Genomic DNA, 22,375 nt, shown 5'->3' on the forward strand with positions numbered 1-22,375 from the left:
TGCTCATCATTACACTATCAAAGCATCACACATGGAGCAGCATGCCTGCTCTTTAACTTCTGCTGTAGAAAGAACATGCAGACTTGATTATTTTGGGCTCTTTTGAGAGGGAGGGAGGAAGGAAGGAAGAGGGAGGGAGGGGTGACACTATTACAGATATGTCTGCTATCTTAATGTAAAAAATATAATGAACATAAGAAAACTGTATCTCACTGCAGAACAGACCTTTACTGCTTTTTTAGACTATTCCACAATGGCAGAAGGTACAGCACAGCAAACACCATCTGCAGCTGTTATGAAGAGATTTTATCATAGCAGAGGCCCAAACCAAGAGAAGTTTTGATTTTCAGAGCCTTTTTCAGTTTGCCAAACCCAGAACTTACTAATTAAACATATTTGATCTGGAATATTAGACAAGAATATTGATAAAAATAAAGCCACATTGTAAGCAGTCAGTCTTTTTCAGAGTAAAACTAATTTGTTTTACCAGCTTAACCAGCAGGCTGGCTACCAATTTAATCTTGCATTTATACAGATTGTTGAATTTTACAAGTTGTATCTGAAAATGTTGAACTCATGTTTTGCTCCAAGCTGAAATTCTCATGCAGGGCTCCCCACCCCTCCTTTTATTCTAAAATATCAGCATCATAGTAACAATCTGCAAAGTGTTCATTGCTCCTTTTAACAGCATTAAGGGCTTGCATAAGTAATGAGTAACACTATTTGCATAGTCTCAAGCAAAGGTGGCATCTACACTCTTATTAATTAATCCAAAGGAAAAAAAACAAAACACATTCCCTCTAATACCAAGGGGAGGAGTTTAAAAGTTATGCTTTCATTTGCTGCACAATAAGTGGATTCCTCAAAGAGCTCACCTATGAGAAGTGTTGTATCTTTTATTTCACTATCTGGACATAAGCAGATGAAACACCTGTCCCAGCCCCTCCAGCGCAGTCAGAAGGACATGCTAACAGGCTGGAGGTGAAGGAGAAAAGGCACCTGCAGATACCACCTTGTTCACAGCGCTCTGTTCAGGAGCACATCATGACCTATACTCCACAGCACCCTGGTCTTGGCCCCCAAAGGCTCTGTGCAAGTTCTGAGCTGCAAAGGGTTATTTCTACAACCCACAGGAGACATCAAGTCTCTGCAGCAGCTGCCTCACCAGCAATGTCAGGAAAATGGAGGAACCACACTGAGGCACTGTATCTACCATTACAAATTCAGTGGTGTACTTCCCTTTACTTAGTGGTGGAGGGAAGGGAGGTTCCCTGTGACCAAACCCACCCACCCACCTCTGTCACTGGTGCTCACATTTAGGGGAAATGGGGTGGAGGTGGAATGAATAGCATCAGAGGAATTCTGCTCTGGGTAACACAAATACTAAAAAGCAAGAACACTCAGGTAATTATGAGCAAGCCTGGACACTGAGTAACTGAGGGCCCACAAGCAATTTCCTACCAGGTAACAACAAATAAAAACCACACTATGCTCCTTTCAATTCCACATTATTAATTAAAGACCAAACACAGGCACAGAGAGCAAAACACCCCTTTATCCCTCAAGGATGTCTTACCACGCCAGAACTGACATTTCATTCACACAGCTGCCATCCCGCTGTTCTGCAGATAAGTAAGATTTCAGTCACCAGAACTGTCAAATACAGACTGCTTTCACTAACGAGAGAGTGGTATCTTCTAGTGCCTCTGCCAACAGAGAGACCCACCAACATGGAGACAGACAGTACTGTGAGCATTATGTAACTCCAGAAGTTTGCAAAGCCAAAAACTGGAATATCAAGGTTCTTATGAGGAGATATATAAAACTATTAAAAAAAAAAAATCTGCTAATGAGTTAAATGATGGTTTCAGGTGCATGTTTTCCCAAGGTATTCACTGCACTGTCTCTCTAGACACTGTCTCTGTGTTTCTGAGGATACGCACTTTCTGCCACGTTGTAGCATAACAGAGGCAATTTGGAAAGGGGGTGGGGTACCCTTGTGCACAGCACTGGAAGCCCAAACAATCAGGTTCTGTTCCCAAATCTGACAGCACGTCCCTATATGACCTTCCACGAGTCAATTCTAAATCCTATGCCTTCATTTATGCTTCTGTAAAACAAAGACAGTTCAAAATACTAAACAAAGGTATTGGGAAGTTGCATCATTTTTGTTTGTTTATTTTAAAGTTTGAGGGGTTTTGTTATTAAACTTGGATCAGTAGCAGAGATATTAAGAGGAATTTTGCCCTCAGAGGTACAATGTTTCCTACTTGTACACAGCCTGCTCCTGTGCTCTTACCTTCATTACAATGTGATCCACTTCATGAGCTCTCCTCAAGGCCCATCTGTTTTCTCTTTACTGTAAGACCTACCTACTGCAACAACCTCCCTCTGGATCTCTGGGAGCTAAGTATTTGACAGTTGCCCTCTTACTCATGTCTTCTTCCTTCCAACAATTCCACAGGGCTGGGCACAGCAAACATCATGCTTAACGTACACTGATGACAGTCAACCTGCAAGGAGCAGACTTGCACTTCCTCTGCAGAAGCAGCAGTATGCACCTGTAAAAGCTTATCCCAATCCACTTTACTCCGCCTGATTAAGGTAGCACAGTGTTCATACAATCATCTTCTGAAACACTAATGAAAAATGGAGCAGGAAGAGCAGCTGATATCTTCCTGGCTTCTTAAACCAAATGTACCAAAATTAATGGAAACAATTCAAATTTGGAAAAGCTGGTCTTGTACCAACTATCTCTTTTGGATACAAACCAGACATACAACACTCTAGGATCCGTTTCCTGTATCTGCAGAGTAATCACTTGCTGATTCAGTGAAGTTGCACTATTGTCTTATTGTTGCTTTTGAGCTAAATATACAGCTGTATTTTTCAACACACAGACAACACACTGGCACAGAAGACCTATACAGGGCACAGAAGAGCTCCACCAACCTGTACCCAAATTATTATTACTATTTAGAAAACAAAAAACACGCACACAGAACAGCCAGTGCCTTTTATACTGATGGTAAATATTTGTTTAAACTACATTAAAAAAGAACAGTGTTTAAAAATATAAATCTAGACTTTTTTTTTAAATATGATTTAAATATACAAAGCATAGGGATGGTACATCCATATTTTATCTTGCTGCTCTTAAACTCTCTAATTTTGAATTATATTTGGTGTTACAGAAAGTAAACTAGCTTAATTTGCCTTTTTTGTAAAGTGTTCCAAATTTAGCAATGAAAAAAAATTCACTGCATTTACTCTTAATACAAACTAATTAACCTATGAACATAAAAGCATGAGTTCTCACCACACACAAAAGATATGTATTAGTGACAATTTAAGAAGTTTATCCTTTTAAAGAAGGTCATTTCCTGAATTAGACATTCTGAGTGAACTTCTTTGTACTGAACTAAGCTAAGCCACTTTCCATACACCAGGCAATGAAATCGAGTGTCAGATCAGTTACCAACATTTACGGAAAAATAAACACCATGAAAAAAGTTATTTCCTTTCCAATACGTACTATCTACCATATAGGAAGTGCAGAACATCCAACCTATTGAACAGAAAGGATTCCTATATGCATACTGGAAGATAACAAAGATTTGTAAAACTTCTTGCATGAAGCACCTCTGCTCAACCTCACACATTTATTTTCTACCAACTGGAAAGAGACATTACATTTTTTTTAATAGCAAACAGAAATCTGTCCCTGATTTTGTCCATTTTACCCAGAGTAGCTTGTTAACTCACCATTAGGTTTCCACATACCAGCTGGAAGATACAGAAGGAAACAACATAACAAAAAAACACACATTTAGGCAACACAGACTTACTTCCTTAAAAGGTCTTTCACTTAATTTATTTTCTAAAACTGCTAAATCTTCCCACTTGAGGCCATCAAGATTGGAACTTACACAAGTACTACATATTCCAAGTTATTCAGAGGTTCTCGGTGTCATATTAAAATCATATTTGAGCTTAAAAAATGGATTTTTCCAAGCAGTCTAAAAGTAAAGAGACTGATGAAAACTATGTATCTGCCTATGCATAAACAAGACTATAAGAAACATCTGATTTAGACAGTAGGGGAGAGTTGCAAGCAGTGTTTTATAGTACAGAGGTGTCTCTGTGCTACACCAGTCAACTGAAGTTGTTCAAAAAGAAGTCATCAGTGCAATAACACTGGAGATGCTGGTTTCCTGTGTCATTCTAATATTTCATAAGCTAGTTATGGTAAATAAGTTCATTAAAAACTGAAAATAATTCAATTCAGCTAGGAAACTGACTGGAGAATCTATGCAAGTTAGTATTTTCAGCTGAAGAATCATAATTATAACTGTAAGGTGCTTTTACTCCATACGTTATTTCTGTATTAGTACTGATAAAGTTCATATTGTTCAAGATACTGATAAAATTCCTCACTAGTATCTTCAGGTTTATGCTACAGATTTTCAGGTAATTTTACACATACGCTGAAAGGGGCTAATCCCAGATTTTATTTGCAGGCAAAAGGATTCAGGGAAGGCATCAGGTACTGGAACTTACATTTATATGCTATACAGAAATAAGTTTAATTTCTTTCCATCATAAAACAGCATCACTCCTCCATTCCCCTTACTTAATCTCACTGTACATTATTATAAAGGTATGCCAATTTACAAGCAAACACTTCCATCATAAGAGATCAGAGTCATACCGGTATTTGAAAGTGTGCTAGACAAGAACATTTTAAAAATATTAAGAAAAATGTAATTTCTCTATATTTTAGAAAACTTACTTCAGGAGACAAAAACATTCTTTCAGATAAAGATTTATGGCTCTAAACCTGCTCTTAAAACCATTTAGAGTTTAAGTTTCTGATCTAAAAGAAAATAGGAATTTTCTACCTTCTTGTTACTGAAGCTTCCAACCAGAAATATAACAGATTTTAAATCTTTTCACAGATTAAATATAGTAACATACTTATAATGCCTTTTTCCTTCTAGTCAAAGCCAAAATCCCCAACAATATCACAACTTCCTTCAATTACCACTTCTACATTTAGTTTCCTTTCCCTTTTTTTCTGTCTCCCCTCTCTCCCATCCCCCCACCAAGACTGCCACCATACTGTACTTTCCTCTTAGCACTGTGGGTCTTCTTTAAAAAAACTTACTTACTCTGCTTTTCCTGAATTATTTTCCCTTCCTATCAGATAAACCCTCTAGATAGCCAGAATACACATGGTTTGGGGGGCAAACTGTGTTAGTGCCTGGCATCCCAACTTACAATTTGTCTTAGCAAGAAACTGCTTCCCACTTTTTTAAGAACAGCAATTTCTAACTTGAGAATACCGAATGCTGTCATTTCATAACTGCTTCAGTAAACGGATGCTTACTGCCAAATAGAGCTACATCTACCATTAGGGAGCCAAATTGCACCCAGGTGAGTTTTTTTCTCCATTTCCTCCCTCTCTTTTTTGTAAGAAATCCCTTAAAACATTGAAGACAAATTCTCTTCAAACAATCAGCACAACTGAAATTTCATCAGAATTATTCCCAGATCAAGCAAAAAAGACAAAACAAGATTCATATGTTTTCTGATCCAAAAAATACAAATATAGTTTGAATACAGCAATATTGGGGGCAGAAAATTACTTTCCTGCTTAAGTGAGCAAAGAATATAAAACATAAGACTGAGAACATCAAGAGCTCTGAATAATATCTGAGTGCTATTATCATTACTATAAATTGTTAGCACCAGCACTGAGAATAGAAAGACAAACTTGTTTCACCTCTGTGCCACAACACAGAGTGGGTGACAGCACACAGTAAGTTTTCCTACTAAGGAGCACATATCCTTTCCCACAGAAACAGAGAAAACTCCCCATATTCAAAGCTATCCAAACTCAAAGAGGCCAGATTAAATCAGTTTCGTGCCATGGGATAAGTACTATGTGTAGCCACTTCCAAACTATTTTAACACTCACTTCATGGACAGGTCCTCTGTTCTGTCTCGCCTTTTTTATAAAATGCTCAATTACATTAAATACAAACACTTTGTATTATGTGTTGGTTAAGCCTCTTCCTCTTCTTTCCTCCATTCTCATTCCACAATACACACACACACCCCCCCCGAATCTCATAACCCAGTGCCCTGTGTCATACTGCCTAATCCTGCAATGGCCCCACCACAGGCACTGGAAGTATAATCTGTTCAGTAGTCCAACTGGAGAGCAGATGGCTTCGTATAAAGTGCTGATTAAAAAAACCCACCTCCACTACACATTAAAAAAAAGTAATTTTATCAATATATTTGCCATTTTTTCCTGAGTAAATGCACAATGCATGTACAATACAAGTAAGGTACACATTTTTCAAAGCTACTGTGCAAGTCCATATTAGGAATTTCATAACTCCAGTTTCCTTTCAAAAGGGGTAAACACAGCTGTACACAGATAAAACATACTGTACCAATCCCACATCCAGCTGACCTTCATACTTGAGGTGAAAATAAGCTACCAAATTAAAAATAAAAAAAAAAAAAAAAAGAAAACCCACCCCAAATGACTGGATGGGAACTAGCCCAAGTGTTGGGGTTTTTGGTTTGTTTGGTTGAAGAAAGAAAAGCCAAGTTTTAGGACTCTGAAGAAAATGATGTAACTGAAGATTCTCTGTAACTTTCTGACACAGGGAAAAAGTCAGGAGCAGGAGACAGGTCAAAACTTGTGCTGCAATTACCATGCTCATGTATTTGTCATATTTCCCATGAGTAAAACCAAATGAACCTCGCCTCTTAGAAGCATTTATATCAGCAGCTTTCTTTGGGTGGAGCAAACAACTCGGAAGAGTAAATAGATATTAACTCATATTACCTCACATATCGCCAAAAAAAAAAAAATCTTAAAAATATGGCAGTTAGAGCAGTTTTAATCCAAATAGCTCGCTTAAAAAAAATTCACTTCATATTATTACAAGTTATATTTCAAATTTGCTGCTCCATTACTAAAAACTTTAAGACGGCTTTCCAACAATGATGCATGCCACAGAACTTAATAACCTGTATTAAATACTCATCACAGGTAGTCTAGTATTAGATTCAACAAGTTCACCCAAGCCACCTAGTAAGTAAAGTGGAGTTTATTTGCTTTTCCCCTTCAATTTTTTTAGTTAAAAAAGTTGAATTTGAGCACGTCTGGATGGTTCTGTAATCCGCTCAGTATGACCAAATATACAGACTTACAGAGTTATGTGCTGCAAATCCTGAAAAAGTAGTAAATTGTGCTTAAAGTAGCTTCACAAAAATAAGCTTTAAGCAAGGCCAAGAAGCACTGGCATTCTAAGGGGAAAAAAAATCCACACCGACTGGTGGAGACACGCTACAGCCTCTTCCAGCACCGGAGACCCGGTCTGAAATCATTGTTGCGGGGTGTCTGAATCGCGAAGCCTGCGAGAGGCACAGATTGCCATTTTGAACCAGCACCCCGGTGCCCGCACACCGGCAGCGTCCTGCCCCCACACGCCGCTCACTGCGGCGAGGCGGAACCCTCCGCCTTCCCTCGGCCTGACCGGGAGCCGCACGCCGAGGCGGACCCGCCGCACGGTTCCCGCCGCGGATCCCCCCCCCCCCCCCCCCCATCGCTTCTTCCCCGCCGATGCCTGAACTACGTGATGTCACTCGTGTGCGGGGCCCCTTCCGCCCCCCACACGCCCGCCGCGCCGCTGCGGATGGCGGCCCCGCGCTGCCGGCGCGACTCCGGTGGAGGGGCCGCCCGCCTCAGCAACCGCCACCAACCGCCGCCCCCGGTGGCCCGCCGGCTGCCCCCGGAGGGAGCCACGCCGCCGGGAAGCCACGGGGAAACCTGAGATACCGGCTTCGAGCCGGCCGCACGGAGCGGCTCGCCGACCCTGGAGCCCCGCTCACCCCCCCACCCCATTCCAGCCCAGGGAGGTCGAGGTCTCCGGGATGTGACTCACAATAAATAAATACAGAGGAGCGAAAAAAAAAGGAGGAAGAAAAAAAAAAAAAAAAAAAAAAAAAAGACACACCCTCCGAGCCGGACTGACATAACAACCCCCTCCCTTCCACTCCGGAGCGGGGGAAGGGAAGCCCGGTCGTTCAGCTGGAAAAGTTGAAAGAAAAGGCAAACCCGGGGGAACGGCTGTGGGGCGGGGAGCAGCGGCGGGGGCAGCCGGGCGCCGCGCTGCCTCCCAGGCGGCTCCGGCCCCGCCGGCCGCACCGGAGAGCCGAGCCCGGCCGAGCCTCCCCGCCTCGCAGCCGGCCCCGGTGCGCTGCCCCGCCGCCCCTCACCTGGATGTAGTTGTTTTCGCAGTAGTCGGCGACCCGAGTGAGGTTCTGGTAGCTCTCGAGGAGAGCCCGCTTGCCAGAAGGGATTTCCTCCTCTAGCAACATCTGCAACTCTGCCATTTTCCACCCCTCCGCATCGCTTCCTCTTGCATTAAAGAGACAGCAGCAGCGCCGAGCTCGCAACCCGCCTGGTATTGTGGGATTCCTCCTCGCCTCGCTTTCGTGAGCTCTCGCTTTCCCCACCCATCCTTCCCCCTCCGAGGGGAGGGAGAGAAAAAAAAAAAAAAAAAAAAAAGGAAAAAAAGAAAAAGAAAAAAAAACACACCACCCCCCTTTGCAAAGGAAGCCGGGAGTTGTAGGCAGCGCCGCGCCGCGCGCATGCGCGGTGAGAGGCGGAGGGGACGCTGCTGATGGCCACCGCCCGCGGCGGGGAGATGGCGGTGATCGGCGGTTACCGCCCCGCCCGGCCCGGCCCGGCCCGGCCTCCGCGGTGGGAGCGCAACAGCAGGGCTGTCCGACCGGCTTTCTGGGCACCTAGAGGTGAGGAGAGGCGCTTGTGTTTTTACCCCGTCCCCCTCAAAAAAAGCCTCAGCCCCACCAGTGCCTCCCTAAGTTTGCGCCTCTCCATGAGAAGCCAAAAGGGTCTGGGAGGAAGGCAGTGCCCTGGTTATCTGTCCTCCTGTCAGGCTAGAAATGTGTAAGATGACAACAAAATTGGTAAAACGATAGGCACATCACAATTTGGGGCGATTAGTCCCTTCCCAGGGGGTTGCTCCCGTGGGGGAGGGAGAAATACTTAATCTAAGATGTGTAGATCTTTCTGAAGGACTGCCCAGAAGTAGTAATAGACAATTAGCATTTTTCCGTTTTTGGTTTTGTAAGACGAACTTAAATATTTGGCTGAGGTAAACACATTATTCCTGCCACTCTTTCACCTCAGTTGTTAATCATCGTTCAGGGCCCCCTCTGCTTGTTGCAAAGGTGTGGAAGATAAGGGTCTGGTGATTATTTGGTATAATCTTTTTTGCATGTGTTTTTTTTTTTAAGCAAAATCCTGTTTCTGTGATCATACCAGAAGAAAAGCCAATAACAGCAGGTGGTTTCTATGCTGGGATGTCCAAGCCTGCCTTTGCAATGAGTAACAGGCCCAGAAGAAGCTGTCTCCAAGGCCTGTTATTCATGCCTTGGCTTTGTGTGCTGTGTGTATGCGGTTACAAACACAACTGGTCTTAGTCCTTGCAGTTTAGTAGTTTTCCCAGAGAAACCCATACAGTGGTGAAAAGTCAGAATGTTTCAGAAAAAAATATTCTCAAATACATTATAGTAAGAGCAGACTGCCTCATTTTTGCATAATCGTGCTACTTTGCATGTCCTCTGCAGTCTATCTTCTTCTGTTTGCAGCACTGAAAACTGTTCTGGTTAGGATCCTTTGGTATACCAGCTGTTGTCTCTAAATCAAAGTGGAGGGAAGAAAAATAGATCTCCCTTCCCCTCTGAGGTCAGCAAAGTCCAGCATCTTGGTCTAAAACTGTGGAAGTGAGGATGAATGGTAGGGAGCCTGTGAAGAACCAGTGGGCCTGGGAATGTCTCTGCAGCTGGAATTACAAAAAAACACCCCCTAGCTGGGAACAGCTAGGCAGGTGCTGAGAGAGATACTGGGGTGCTGTCTGGGACAGCAGAAGGAGCAGGTACATTCACACCACTTGCTGTGGTGTAGAAATGCATCTACTTTGCTATCTTCTGGTGTTTAATTCACTTGGCAGCTTAGCAAAATTGTTTCCAAAGTGGCTTCAATAACTCTTTTTAGGACAGCATGTAATTTCCAATAAAACATTTTATTTTGGATTCCAAGCACCCTTTTAACATAAAATAATTAAATTTGATCTGCAGCAGTATTGAGATATAGACAAGCTTTTAATGGGTCCCAGGGCAAGTGTGATCAGAAACCATCTTGGGCACTGGCTTCTTCTTGTTTCCAGTTATCATAATACAAAGACAAATTTGATTTCTCTGTTCAGTCTGGCTGCAAATTGCTTAACAGGCATTGGCTTGCATGGGTCTGTAAGTGCCTATACATCACAGACTGGCTCCATGGAAGCTGTTAACGTCCTCAAATGTAGCACAACTGTTGTTGGCTCTTCTTAAAACGATATTGCTGCCCCTGTACCAAGAGATGGCCTTGTGTGGGGCCCTGCCTGTTAACTTTTTTCAGTATGAATGAAATGAGTAGTGCGTGTTTTCCTAAATGTATGGTGCTTCAGTTTGGCCAGCAACCTAGTCCTACAAGCAGATGGCAGGACAGCACCTGAGTGGGGCAGTGCTGGCTCCCAACACACCAGCCTCAATCGGTAGAGCAGAGGCTCCAGGGGGGCTTACAGCCCCTTTCCCTCCCACGGACCTCGACCCAGAAGGCCTTGCACAAACCAAAAAACCTACCAACTCCATGTCAAAATGTGCTTGCCACTCGAGAAGACCTTGGAAGACGGCGTCAAAGTGCGCCACCTTGTGACATCTGCATTGTGACTTTCCTTCAGCCTTCCTGGCACAGCCGAGAGTTATCCCAATGCTGGCAGATTGACCTGTTGTAGATGCAGAAACACCCAAACTGGCTCCATGCTGAGCTAGGCTAACTCCAGCAGGACTTTTTAACAGTGCCATACAACCATAGCGGTACTGCTGTGAGGGCCGTGCAATGCAAGACACACTGGGAATCCATGGTGCAGACATGCTTAATTAGTTAGATCAGCAGGCCTTATTAGCTCCTACCCCATGCTAGCCCTCCTGCTTTCAAAATTACTCTCTATAGGGACGCTGACTGTTTTTGCAGTGTGTTCCTCATGTCTGAGGTTTTTGGAGGGTTTATTGATTCAGATGCAATAGACCCAAGCTGGCTCCATGAGTGTGCATGGTGTGTACATTGAGTGATTCCAAAACACCAGAAAGCACAGACTTTCAGGTAGCTATGCAAGTGCTAGCCAAACCTAGCAGAACCAGCACTGAGCCAGAGCCAATAAACCTTGGACTTGAGCTGACATTTGCTGAAGACACTACTGTGCATCTGAACTGCATTCACTGTGGTTTTCTTTAGAAACTATTTTATTCTGTTTTGGGTCTTTTTTTAATTATCACACTTTCCCATTGCTCCAGACAATAAAATGCCAATTAGAAGGAAATGTTAACTAACTTACACAAGATACTTCAAGTGTGCAAGAGAGCTGGGAATGAAAATTCTCCTGGCTGGGGCAGCTGGACTGGTAGAGGAAAAATGTAATGGTGTTCTTCAAGCTCCACCCAAATGATCACCTGAATGAGATCCCACCCAGAGTAAAATGTGCTTATATACCTCTCAGTGTCTCAACTGTCTGAGATTTGCTCCTCCTCAGAGGGGCATGATGATCTCCAGAGGCAATACTGTCCTTCTGGAACATAGCCCATTTTTGACTGGGAGACAAAAGTGTGACTATATCCTAAACACACCTGTTTAAAACAGCATCAAAGTAGCAGCATTGAAGCAACTTCTCCAGCACTGTATTTTGTATAGCTCTGTAACTGTCTATTCCCTTTTCTAGGCCACAGATTGACATGTGTCTTTGGTTTTCCCTTGGGAACAGTACTTGCTTTGGTAGTGTTGACTGGAAAATATTTCATTATTTTTTGCTGGACTGTTTCTCAGCTGGATCAATTCCTAATTTGGTTGTTTAGTTGCACAAGCGCTTCTGGCAGTGCGATAGAAAGGGGGATGAGGGATCCAAGGGGGCAGCTGGAAGCACAGAGGACACAGGGCCTTGTTCAGATCAGCCACATCAGCTCTACTGCCAAATGCCAAGTCTCAGGTTCTTGTAAGAAAATTTTTGTTGATTACAGTGATATAGTTACACAAGCGTGGCTGTACTGGGACAATCCTATGTGAATACTTAATGATATAACGGTAATGAGGTTTTTTTCTGGGACCAAAAATTGCCTTTTTAGTATTGCCTACACCAAATTAGAAGTAGCTGCTTAAGAAGGTACATGGCTGTGTTGGTTTGCTTTGCTGTGGTTTAGATCTAGCCCACAAAGCCTTACTTAAGAATCAGAATAATTAACCATATTGATATTTCTGTTATCATCACAGGGTGCCTGAGTACCGCAGAGATGAATGGGGCTGTTCCCACTTCTCAGAGACAATTTGTCAGGCTCCCTGTGCTCTCAGGGGCACCAACACATGCCCTTTTTTCCAATTAATAGTTTTAAGGTTTTCATCACAACTGTAACAACTGGAGATGCTCCCTCCTGCCTTGCTGCAGGAGCAGGGGTGTTTGGGGTAGGGCTGCATCCCTGAGCCTGGTCCAGGGACCCCATCGCACCCCCCTGCCCGTTGCTAGGCAGCCGGCGAGCTCTGTGCAGCAGAGCCAGCACACGCCAGCCAGGCATTGCTAGGCAGCCTGAGCTGCTGGGGAGCACAAAAATATTAAGATTCAAAATTGCAGCTTCAAGAATGCACAAGATAAGAGTGGCACAAAAATAAATAGTTCTACTGTATTTTGACATGACCTTTCTCCTCTAATATATTTTCACTTGCAGGATTTGCCTTCTGTCTCATTTTTCATAAAACTTTTTCATCCTTCCTGCATGCTTATCTTTGCTTCTCAGCAGTGCTCTGGTATCAACAGTTGTTCTTTTCTCTCACCTCTGCTACCCTTTTCTCAATCTGTCATCTCAGTTGTTCCCCTCCCATGTTCCGCTAGATCCCATGTTCCTCTGGCCTCTTTCATTTTGGTCTTAATTCCTTCACTTTTCTCAGCTCAACCTCTGGCCACCAGCTTGCCTCCTGACTTTGCCTTCCCATTTTCACTGCATCAGAGAATTCCTCCTAGATCTTCTGTTCCCATCTCCCAATCTAGGTCCCTTCTGCTGTCATCACTTCCAGCTGCCCACCACAAGGTAGGTTTATCTTCTTAATCCCTCCAAATGCTGCCAAGGCAAAGGAGGCGTCCATTGCCTAAGAGCATGGGAAAAGGGAAGGATCCAGACCCTTGTGATACAGCCATACATATGCAGAACCTCAAGAAAGCCCATTTCTTTCTTCCTAGACCTAAACCAGGTAACATGGGTATTCTGTCGCAGATTACAAGATGGCTTGCTTCTTCTGCCAGTAACAAATGAGGCTAAACTATTTTGTCATAAAAACATTTTGAGGAAGGTCTGGCTTTAAAGCAACCACTTAAAGTAGGAGGTGGATTTCTGGCACTTATCCTTTTTATTAACAAGTGGGTTTTGCCCTTCTTTTCTTTAATGGCTTTGAGGGGGTAGTTTAAATATGAAAAGAATCAACCCTGTTGCAAGGGGTAGGCACTAAGTGAAAATCAGCTTTCTGAATAGACCTGTGGCAGGTTTGGCCCACCCATTAGAGGGCAGGTTGGAATTTCCTAATGAAACAGATGTTTGCTGGAGAATGCCAATCTTTGAAAATGGATGACTTTCTTTCATATGTTTATATGAAATAAAACTTTCCCTGGGAAAGGTTTTCACCCTGCATAGAACTTCTGGTCAAAAGCAGAGAGACACCTTGCCCTGGAAAAAGTAATATCTGGATAATTAGCAGTGAAGGGGAATATAGCAGTCCCAAAGGCAAGTCTCCTGTGTCCCTAACTTAAAAGCTGCCCCTGAAAGGTGGATGCCCCATGTCAGCAGTGTCGTACTCACATAGCTCTTTGGAGTGAGCATCCCTAGCAGGAAAAAACACTGCTCAAGGTCTTAGAAATGTTTTGAAGCCTGAAAACACCCTTAGCACTATTTCTGTTCTGTTTTGAACTGCTTGATAACAGCTAGGAGAATAACACGAACAAAGATGTTCCACAGTGAATGCATATAACTGTAGAGGTACCCCAGGCTTAGTGGGGCTTATTGGCTCAGTCATTTTTTGCAGGTCATCAGGAATATAACTGCTTCCTTGAGAGACAGGGCCTAAGGTAGTTTTTGCAAATTCATGTACCTCTGCAAATGATGTCTTGAGACCACTGGCTAGTGCTGAACCCAGAGTTAATGAGCTCTTCTGGACAATATTTGGTATATACAGAACTCGAGTGTCTCTGGTGTTCCTTGGAGCATCTCTAATATCCAGGTTTTTCCATTCTCCATCAGTTCCCAGTTTCTTATGATCCCAGATAATGGACAGTTGACTGTAATAATGCCATCATCTAGTTTATACACACCTCAAAATTGATTAGTCCATACTCATGGCTATATCTAATGGCAATCTCTAGTCTAATTTATTTCCTATCTTCATTACTAAGTTTCTGTACCTTAATTGGATGGGTGAAAACCAGAAAGCAGCAAACATCAATGTTTCAGTTCTTAGTGTTTTAGAGCTAACATTTGATCTATCTCTATGGATTTTTGACTTTTTTATCAATTGAAACTATTTATGTATGTCCGTTTTTATGCTAAATAAAAATAAATCAAAGACTCATCAAAATGTTCTTAGCATAATGCAAAGCCTTAAAAGAATATATTATTGTGAAGATAATTTAATTGAACAATTGCAATTTTTCATTGTACTTGAGGAAATGTGAGCATGGACAGGAATTTCTTTTATATACTTTCTGTTTAAAAGACTGGTGTTTTTCTAAGCCCCACAGTTTTTTTTGATGCAGATTAAAAGCATTCGTATTCTGTAGTGATTAATTGGTATGCCTCTTTTGCATTTAAATATATACTTCATTGAATTGCAGCTTTCCATAATAAAGCAGAAGAAAAAAAATAATTAAATGATAACATCATGCTATTATAGAAAGAGTGCTATTTTCCCAATAAGAATAAATATTTGACAGCAATTCTGCAGTGATAGTATGTCTCAGCACAATATTTGGATGGCAAAATAAGGCACAGCATAATAGTATTTTTTTTTTCAGCAAGTAAAACCACGTTACAATTATTGGGTCTGTTCCAGCTCTCAGTGAAACGGTAAAGCTTCAACTGGAAGCAATATTGAGTCTATGGGGTTGAGCAGTGTTTGAAAAGGAGTATCTTCAATAGGAATTGAGGGCAAAAGGAATAGGATCGGATGCACAGCAACCCTCAGATGCAGTTGTCTACTAGAAAATCATTTCCACACTAAGATAACATTGACATCCTCCTTGGCATTGTCCCAGTCAGAGCCCGAACACAGACTATGCAGATAATGAGGGTAAAAAAGTCATTACACATAGACTGAGGCTATTCTCTGTTTGGAACATTTAAAAATAAATCAGGCCATTTAGTGCAATCCAACGGAATTTAAAGGGTAAGCATTGCCGATTTAGAATAAATAGGGGTTTTCTTTCCTGTTACTTTTCATTACGTAACAGGAACAATCTCTTGTGCCTATGAGATCGATTACGTCTCAAACTTAGTTTAGATATTAATCAATCTCAGCAACAACTTACTGTTTTCTGTAGCATAATGCAGTAAAAATTGTCCTTTAATTACCACTAATGAAAGTTACCTGCAGTGAGAGCGAATATATGCCACTGGAAAATTACTTGGTGCAGAGGGCAGCAAATGCAAATATGAACAATCCTTATGATGCACAGGCACAATTAGAAGTGAATACGTAAATTACTGATGGCAGCTTCCTGCTATGCTGAACTATTTGATGTCAACATTAGCTGTGAATGTTTCAATTTATTTGATCATAAACATAATACTCCCACAGTATTTTTCTGGCCAGTGTGTTTCCTGAAGGGTTGGGGACTTTAAAACTCTGTCATGCAATAAATACATATTTACTCAGTATTAAAAATGTTTCTAGTGTTCTTTAAAATAAATCTGTGTGTATAGTGGGATAATTATTCTTGCCATTACTTCTCTTTAAACATCTGACCCTTCACTCCGTATCTGACATGTTTGTACTTCTCAAAATTTCTTTGGTGTATAAAGTGGAGCCTCTTTAGGTTTTTATATCTGTTGGAAGATGTCTCATAACTAGATATCTTTCCTCATACACTAAGGGAAAAAAAAAAAAAAAAGGTGTTTAATACTGTTCTGGCTGCAAAAGAGATCAAGATACTGTTTTACATGGAAGATACAGTATAGACACCTCACCATACTGTATGTAAAATTTATAGTTAAGTTTTCCCTTGTAATGCTTTGCTTTCAGTTGCTTATACCTTTGTCAGTCTTAATTTAGCTCTAGTAGCAGATTTTTCTATTTCAGACTTTATTTTTCCCCTTCAGGAAATTTGTGAGACACAAACATGAAGAAATGCTTTCTATTGAATCTATTACAAATATTTCAGCCAAGAAATTAAACTCCCAGCAGCTCTGTATTTTGAATGAGAATGTACTAATTTATCAGAAGGTAGTTTCAGGGCGATACCTTCTTCTCGAGAAAACCTGAAAACATTTGGGTAATACCTAGGTTTCTAAAAGCAATATATTTGCATACTCTCAGTAGAGTTTTTAAGAGTTAAGATACATCCACTGAGGAATTTGACCATGTTTCACTGTGCACTGCAAGGGCCAAGGGATTTTCTCTGCGTTTATTTTCTTTTTAAACACACAATATCACCGTGATGGGTACTGGTACAGAGGGATTGCATCCCCTGGCATCTGGAATGTAACAGTGTGACGAATTATGGGACAAGAGATAGTGAAGGGATTTTCAGGAGCCAGAAAGGGGCATGTACAGGTGTAAAAGAGGAGGAGAAGAATGGGTCAAGAGGAGCTATGATGAGATGCAGATTGTTTAGGTATGCAGTGTAACAGGATGGGTTGATTATGGCAGAGAACAGGCAGGCTGAGGAGAGCACTAAGATACTAGAGATACTTCCCACATAGGACGTAGATTTGGACTCAGGAACTTACTTTCTCTCCTTTTCTCACAATAGCCAAAAAATTGACAAAAACTGTGGACTACAGTCTACAATCATTGCCAGTTAGTCCTGTTACGTAGATCAGAAAAATCAAATCCTGATGTTGTACCGATGTTGACCACACATTGAACTTGTAGCAGGTTGAAACAATATATTGGCCAGTTAATTACCTAGTGAGTGCCATCTTCATAGACAATGTGATACTTGACTGGGTATCATCATACAAGGCAGGTCTTTTTTATCCTAGAAATTTGTTCGAACAGGCTCTCTTTTGAAAACTTTTGGTTTCCAGTGGAAGAAAAAAATGTTTTGTGAAAAAAAATTAGGCTGCATATCTTTGCTCAAATGGTCAATATGAATAATTTTCAATTATTTTTATCATGTGGCTTGAAAGGTTCCTTACCTCTTTTCAGATAAAAGAATTCAATATTCAAATGCTTTCTTGTTCTGCATTAGAAAAAGAACAGCAAATCTGACCCATGGTACCTCATTCAAAGATATTATATCTTCATAACTGAAAAAGCCTCATTTTGGTTACTTCTTTAAGTGTTATTTACAATAGCCTCATGCTAGTCTGTTAGAACAACAAAATTGCTATAAAATGATTTTCCATTACAATTCTGTGATGGATATAAACTGCATCAACCTGTAACACAAGCCTATAGCTTATTATTAAGTTGCTGCAGTTCAGCTGAAAGCCAGGTGGTGCTGGTTAAAGGAGCCCTGATTCAGCCACAGCCCCACTGCCTTCCTGCGTGGTCATCACACACTAGTGTGTTAGGCTTGTAGCTACTAACCATTCCCTTGGCACATGGCAGACACCTGCATTTTCTGGATCAGAATATCACTTATTTTACCCCTTAAGCAGTGTTAGTAAGAGTTAGCAAATGACTGTGAGACTACTGTGTATAACAGTAGAAGATAATACTAGGAAGTCATCCAGTCCATCTCTTGAATATGGTAAAATTGTCCTCTGTACTTCATAGTCCAGCTTTTTATGCTCTCTAATTTTAAATGTCCCTATTGAAAACGGCCTGGAGCTTTCAATACGTCAGCTGTCAGACTCTTCCACAGACCATTATGGTACTGCACAACATGTGCAATGCTAAAGGTGACATTGCCATGTGACTTTTCATAGATTTGCATACAAATGTACTTTTCAAAGGTTTAGTGAAGCCACAGGGGAATATATTTATTTATAAGTCCCAAGGAACAAGGGTCACAGCAACAATCTAACAATTCATGTTTAATCCATTGCTAGGGTTTATTCACATAATAGATTGTATAAATTATGCTGTCCATTGCACAGCCATTTTTGTGTGAAAGTTTTTAATCAAATAAAAGGAAGTATTTTGTCTCAAAGTAGCTCTCAAGCTAAAAAAAATAAAATAAACAAAAAGGCTTGTTCATTGTGAAATAATACGTTTCCTATGCAGGGTAATACCAAAACAATTATATCAATTTCAGATTCATGCTTTAACGTATGTCGGAAATTTCACAATAGCAGGCTGGTTTTGTGTGTTTGCCCCTTCCCGCCAAAAAGCAGATCTCTTATATCATTTGTCTTCTGAATTTCTGTAGGAAAACTTCAAAATAATGAAAGAACATGTTTTGTCCTCAGTTGGCACATATTTATTTATTAAAGCAATACACCAGTTGTTTTGCATGATAGTGGCTAAAACTGCAAAATGTATTTTATATAACATATTTCTTAACCTTCTCTGTTGGTTAGTAGGGAGAGATTTAGTCACAAGAGGGTTTGTCTTCATATAAATCGGTAATCTTAAAGCTAAATTCAGGCAATATATAAGACTGATTCTAGCTGGAGGGTTGATATGAATAGTATTTCTTCCTTCTCACTGTTCCTGACATTTAGAAATCTGTTTTGATATTTGATTATATTACTCAATAATTAATCCAGGATAATTTAGCACATCTTCTGCCAATTAAAGTTATTTGGTTTTGCTCAACCATTTCTCAACATCATACTTGTAGAAAGTAAAGGACAAAAATTTGTTTACTATAAAGCATATCACCACGTCTATTATTCAGGGAGGGCCACATTACATGAACTAAATTATATCACAGCGGGATGAAATAATTGATCCTATCTACCTACCTAATCCAGATGATTAGGACACACCCAATTTCTGTGTAGGTGTGAACTAATGAGTGTGTCTACCTTATAAATACAAAAGCACCAATAAAACAGAAAGTGTGGTCTAGCAAGACAGAAATACCTGTTACTCTGTTGCCAAAGTGCTTTATTTAGCTCAGCTGTGGGTGCCTGGTTCTTCACTACAGGACGGTGTAACTAATGCCTTTGACAATACCAAGTATTGTCAAATACTGGTATTGTTAAACCTCCAACACTATGGAGGTTTGACAAAATATAGGTTTTGTAGCAAGGCTTGACCATCCTCACACAGCCCCACCAAGACAAATCTGTAACAAAGGCCTTAGTCAGCACCTTTAAACTGTTTAACTGAACCTGTTTTTTTCTAACTAGAGGAGCATTTAAAAAAGCAGTTCCAGAGGCAGATTGGAGGGGCATCAATCAGCAAGTAGCTGTGGATGTGCAGGAGATGGTCACCTCTTCAGCCATCTTGGAAGTGGCTGGCAGTGTGTGTGAATGCAGCCTGTGTTTGTGGAAAGAGGTTATAAATGTATTTACTTTATTAAAATGTAATCTGCCAATTAAAAGGGGGTAAAACTTGAATGTTAGTCATTTGGGTCTATTTTGTTTTTAATTCCCAGCCTTTTACTGAAGGGGGAATTCAGTTTCACTACATGGTGAGTTGACACCTTTGTTCTAGCACCATTCTGCTCTTTTGAACAGTGCCTGATCTGTGAGCTAATCTGATAAATGAAGACATTTTGTGCACACATGGTATGCATTTTAAAGAGCTTCAGTGTGTTAACAAACTGCTCTGGCTACGGTAGGCCCCACCAGGAAGCACATAATTTGAGGCACGTGAGGAGGAGATGATAACGGGGAAGTAAGGATGGTCCATTTGGAATGACTGAGCAGGCACTACAGAGCTGCTTTCTAGGGTGAGCATGAGCTTCCATTTATTTTTAATACAACTGGTTTTAATGTGTTTTCTCAAGTCATTACCAACCCCTTTTCTATACCTCTTTTCAATAATGTAAAGTATCCAGATCCATTGATCTGGGGACTTATCCTGCTTCTTTGTACCCCTAAACCTCCCATTTCAAGACATGTAAGACAACTTCATATTTTCAATATCTGAGGTTGAAAATGTAATATTATCATTTTTGTGCATATTTATTCTATTATCATTGATTCCCTATACCAGTTATGCCACAGAGATTCTTTAATGAAATATACTACAATGATACTTTAGTGATGCAGATGACAGCATCCAGCAAACATGAAACTCTCATAACGATTTAGAAAATCTCCATCTGTAAGCCCTACTACGAATGCAGATCTGAGTCAAGAAATAAGGGTAATGGCAGGTGGCAGAAAAAAACCCACAAGGTCAGGATTCCTGACAGCCAAGGGCTCCACCTTGTAAACATGCACAGGACTTGATTTTACTATTGTGAAATCAGTAGGATACTCAGGATGTTGAGCTTGAACATGTGCATAATCAAAGACTCAGCACAACTGTTATTTTGGCTTCAAGAGACATATTTGGGCTGTGGTTACAGTAGTTTTAGTCTCTATATTATGAATGTCTCTTGTGCCTTCCTCTGGCCTCTCATGCAGTTTTGGATTTATTTATGCAGAAGAAAGGGGAATTGTGGTGGGAATGGGGTCAGAAGGCTTGTGCAGCCAGGAGAGTACCCCACTGCCACATAAACCACAGCACAACCAACTAATCCAGGGAGGAACGGGCTCTCCAGTATCTTCCTTTGATATGTTTAAAACTAATATATTGCTTTTACTAACAATTCATAACATATTCATCAATTTCATATATAATATCACTACTTTATATATTATGTATGTACAAATATATGTGTATCTAGCTGATCATTGCACTGTTTCTTCTGTTATAAAACAGAAAAACATTCATGTACTTTCTGCAAAGATTTAAATATTTGTAAAATTTTTTTACAAAAGTCAGTAAATAGTGTCCACAGTACATTTATTATGACATGGAATTTTAGACTTTGGGACAGACAACCCTACTAATCAACAGCTTTAGTTTTTTAAGACCTTTTTTCCTTTTTTTTTTTTTTTTTTTTTAGAACTACCATGCACTAGAATGAGAAAGCACACAGAAAGTCATCAAGTGAAAAACGAACAACAACCTCCTCCTATAAAGATTAGAAACAGGATTGAGCTGCTTATAATGCATGGCTTGCTAAGGTAGCAGACAGACATTTATCCTAAGGGTTCATACAAGTCAAAGGTAATCTGCAAAGAAATGTGTAGCTCCCTTTTAAAAAAACATCTTTAGAAATTCAGAGGCCCTTCCACCTGCAGGATTTGGAGCAGACAGTGAAACAGTAAAACACCAGTAGAGTGAACAGAGAAACAAAAAGATATCTTTAATCATGGTGTTTAAAACCCAATTTTTTATTTACATTAAAAGGAAAATCAAGGCAGAGCTAGTTATCTGCAGGTTCTAAATTTAGGTCTTCTTAAATCAGCATGTACAGATTAATCACATCCAAGAGTTTTAAGTGAGCCAGCAAAGAGCATTATGGACTGTTAATATTTATTCTAAGTCAGTTTTCAAACATTGAAGAAGTTCCAGAGCACTGAAAGAAAGCAAAGGTCGTGCCAGTATTGAAAAAAGGTATATAGGTGTTGTAGTTCTATTGACTTAATATTGATCCCAGGTATACAACAGAATAACTGATAGGAGATTCTATTAAGAAAGAATTGAAGAAGAATAATTTAATTAATGCAAATCAATAGGAATGTATGGAGACATATACATATATTCAGAATAACTCAATATCCTTTTCTGTGAGAATACAAGTTTGATAGAGAAATGTAACTGTGTTGTAGAAATGTATTTATACTTCTATAAATTATCTTACTGTATAAAATTTTTATTAATTACAATTTAAAAATTTAAAATAAAATATTATTGTAATATAAAATCATTATGGTGCATATTAAATTTTAAAATGGCTGACAGACATCAGATGGGATCATAAAGGGTGTACTGACCTTGACTCGTTGTTTAACCTACAAGAAAACATTAATATCACTGCTGATAAACTTTTCAGAAAGCACAGTGATTGGAAGAGTGACAAAT

The 22,375-nt window shown here is 40.4% G+C and overlaps 1 protein-coding gene across 12 annotated transcripts in view; it reads right to left on the reverse strand.

Moving 5' to 3' along the window:
- Positions 1-8,630, reverse strand: part of ABI1 (abl interactor 1) — an 84,127-nt gene extending 75,497 nt beyond the window's left edge. For 10 of the 12 annotated variants that reach the window (XM_042802003.1, XM_042801999.1, XM_042801997.1 and 7 more), the window contains exon 1: positions 8,302-8,532. In XM_042802003.1, the coding sequence (XP_042657937.1) occupies positions 8,302-8,418 (117 nt within the window). In that variant the 5' untranslated portion in view covers positions 8,419-8,532. Of the gene's footprint in view, positions 1-8,301 lie in introns of all 12 variants that reach the window. The other 2 variants (XM_042802004.1, XM_042802005.1) reach the window with 2 other exon arrangements.
- Positions 8,631-22,375: the final 13,745 nt, after the last annotated feature.

This window comes from Tyto alba, unplaced genomic scaffold, assembly GCF_018691265.1.
Source record: "Tyto alba isolate M040663 unplaced genomic scaffold, T.alba_DEE_v4.0 Super-Scaffold_38, whole genome shotgun sequence".
Lineage (NCBI taxonomy): Eukaryota > Metazoa > Chordata > Aves > Strigiformes > Tytonidae > Tyto > Tyto alba.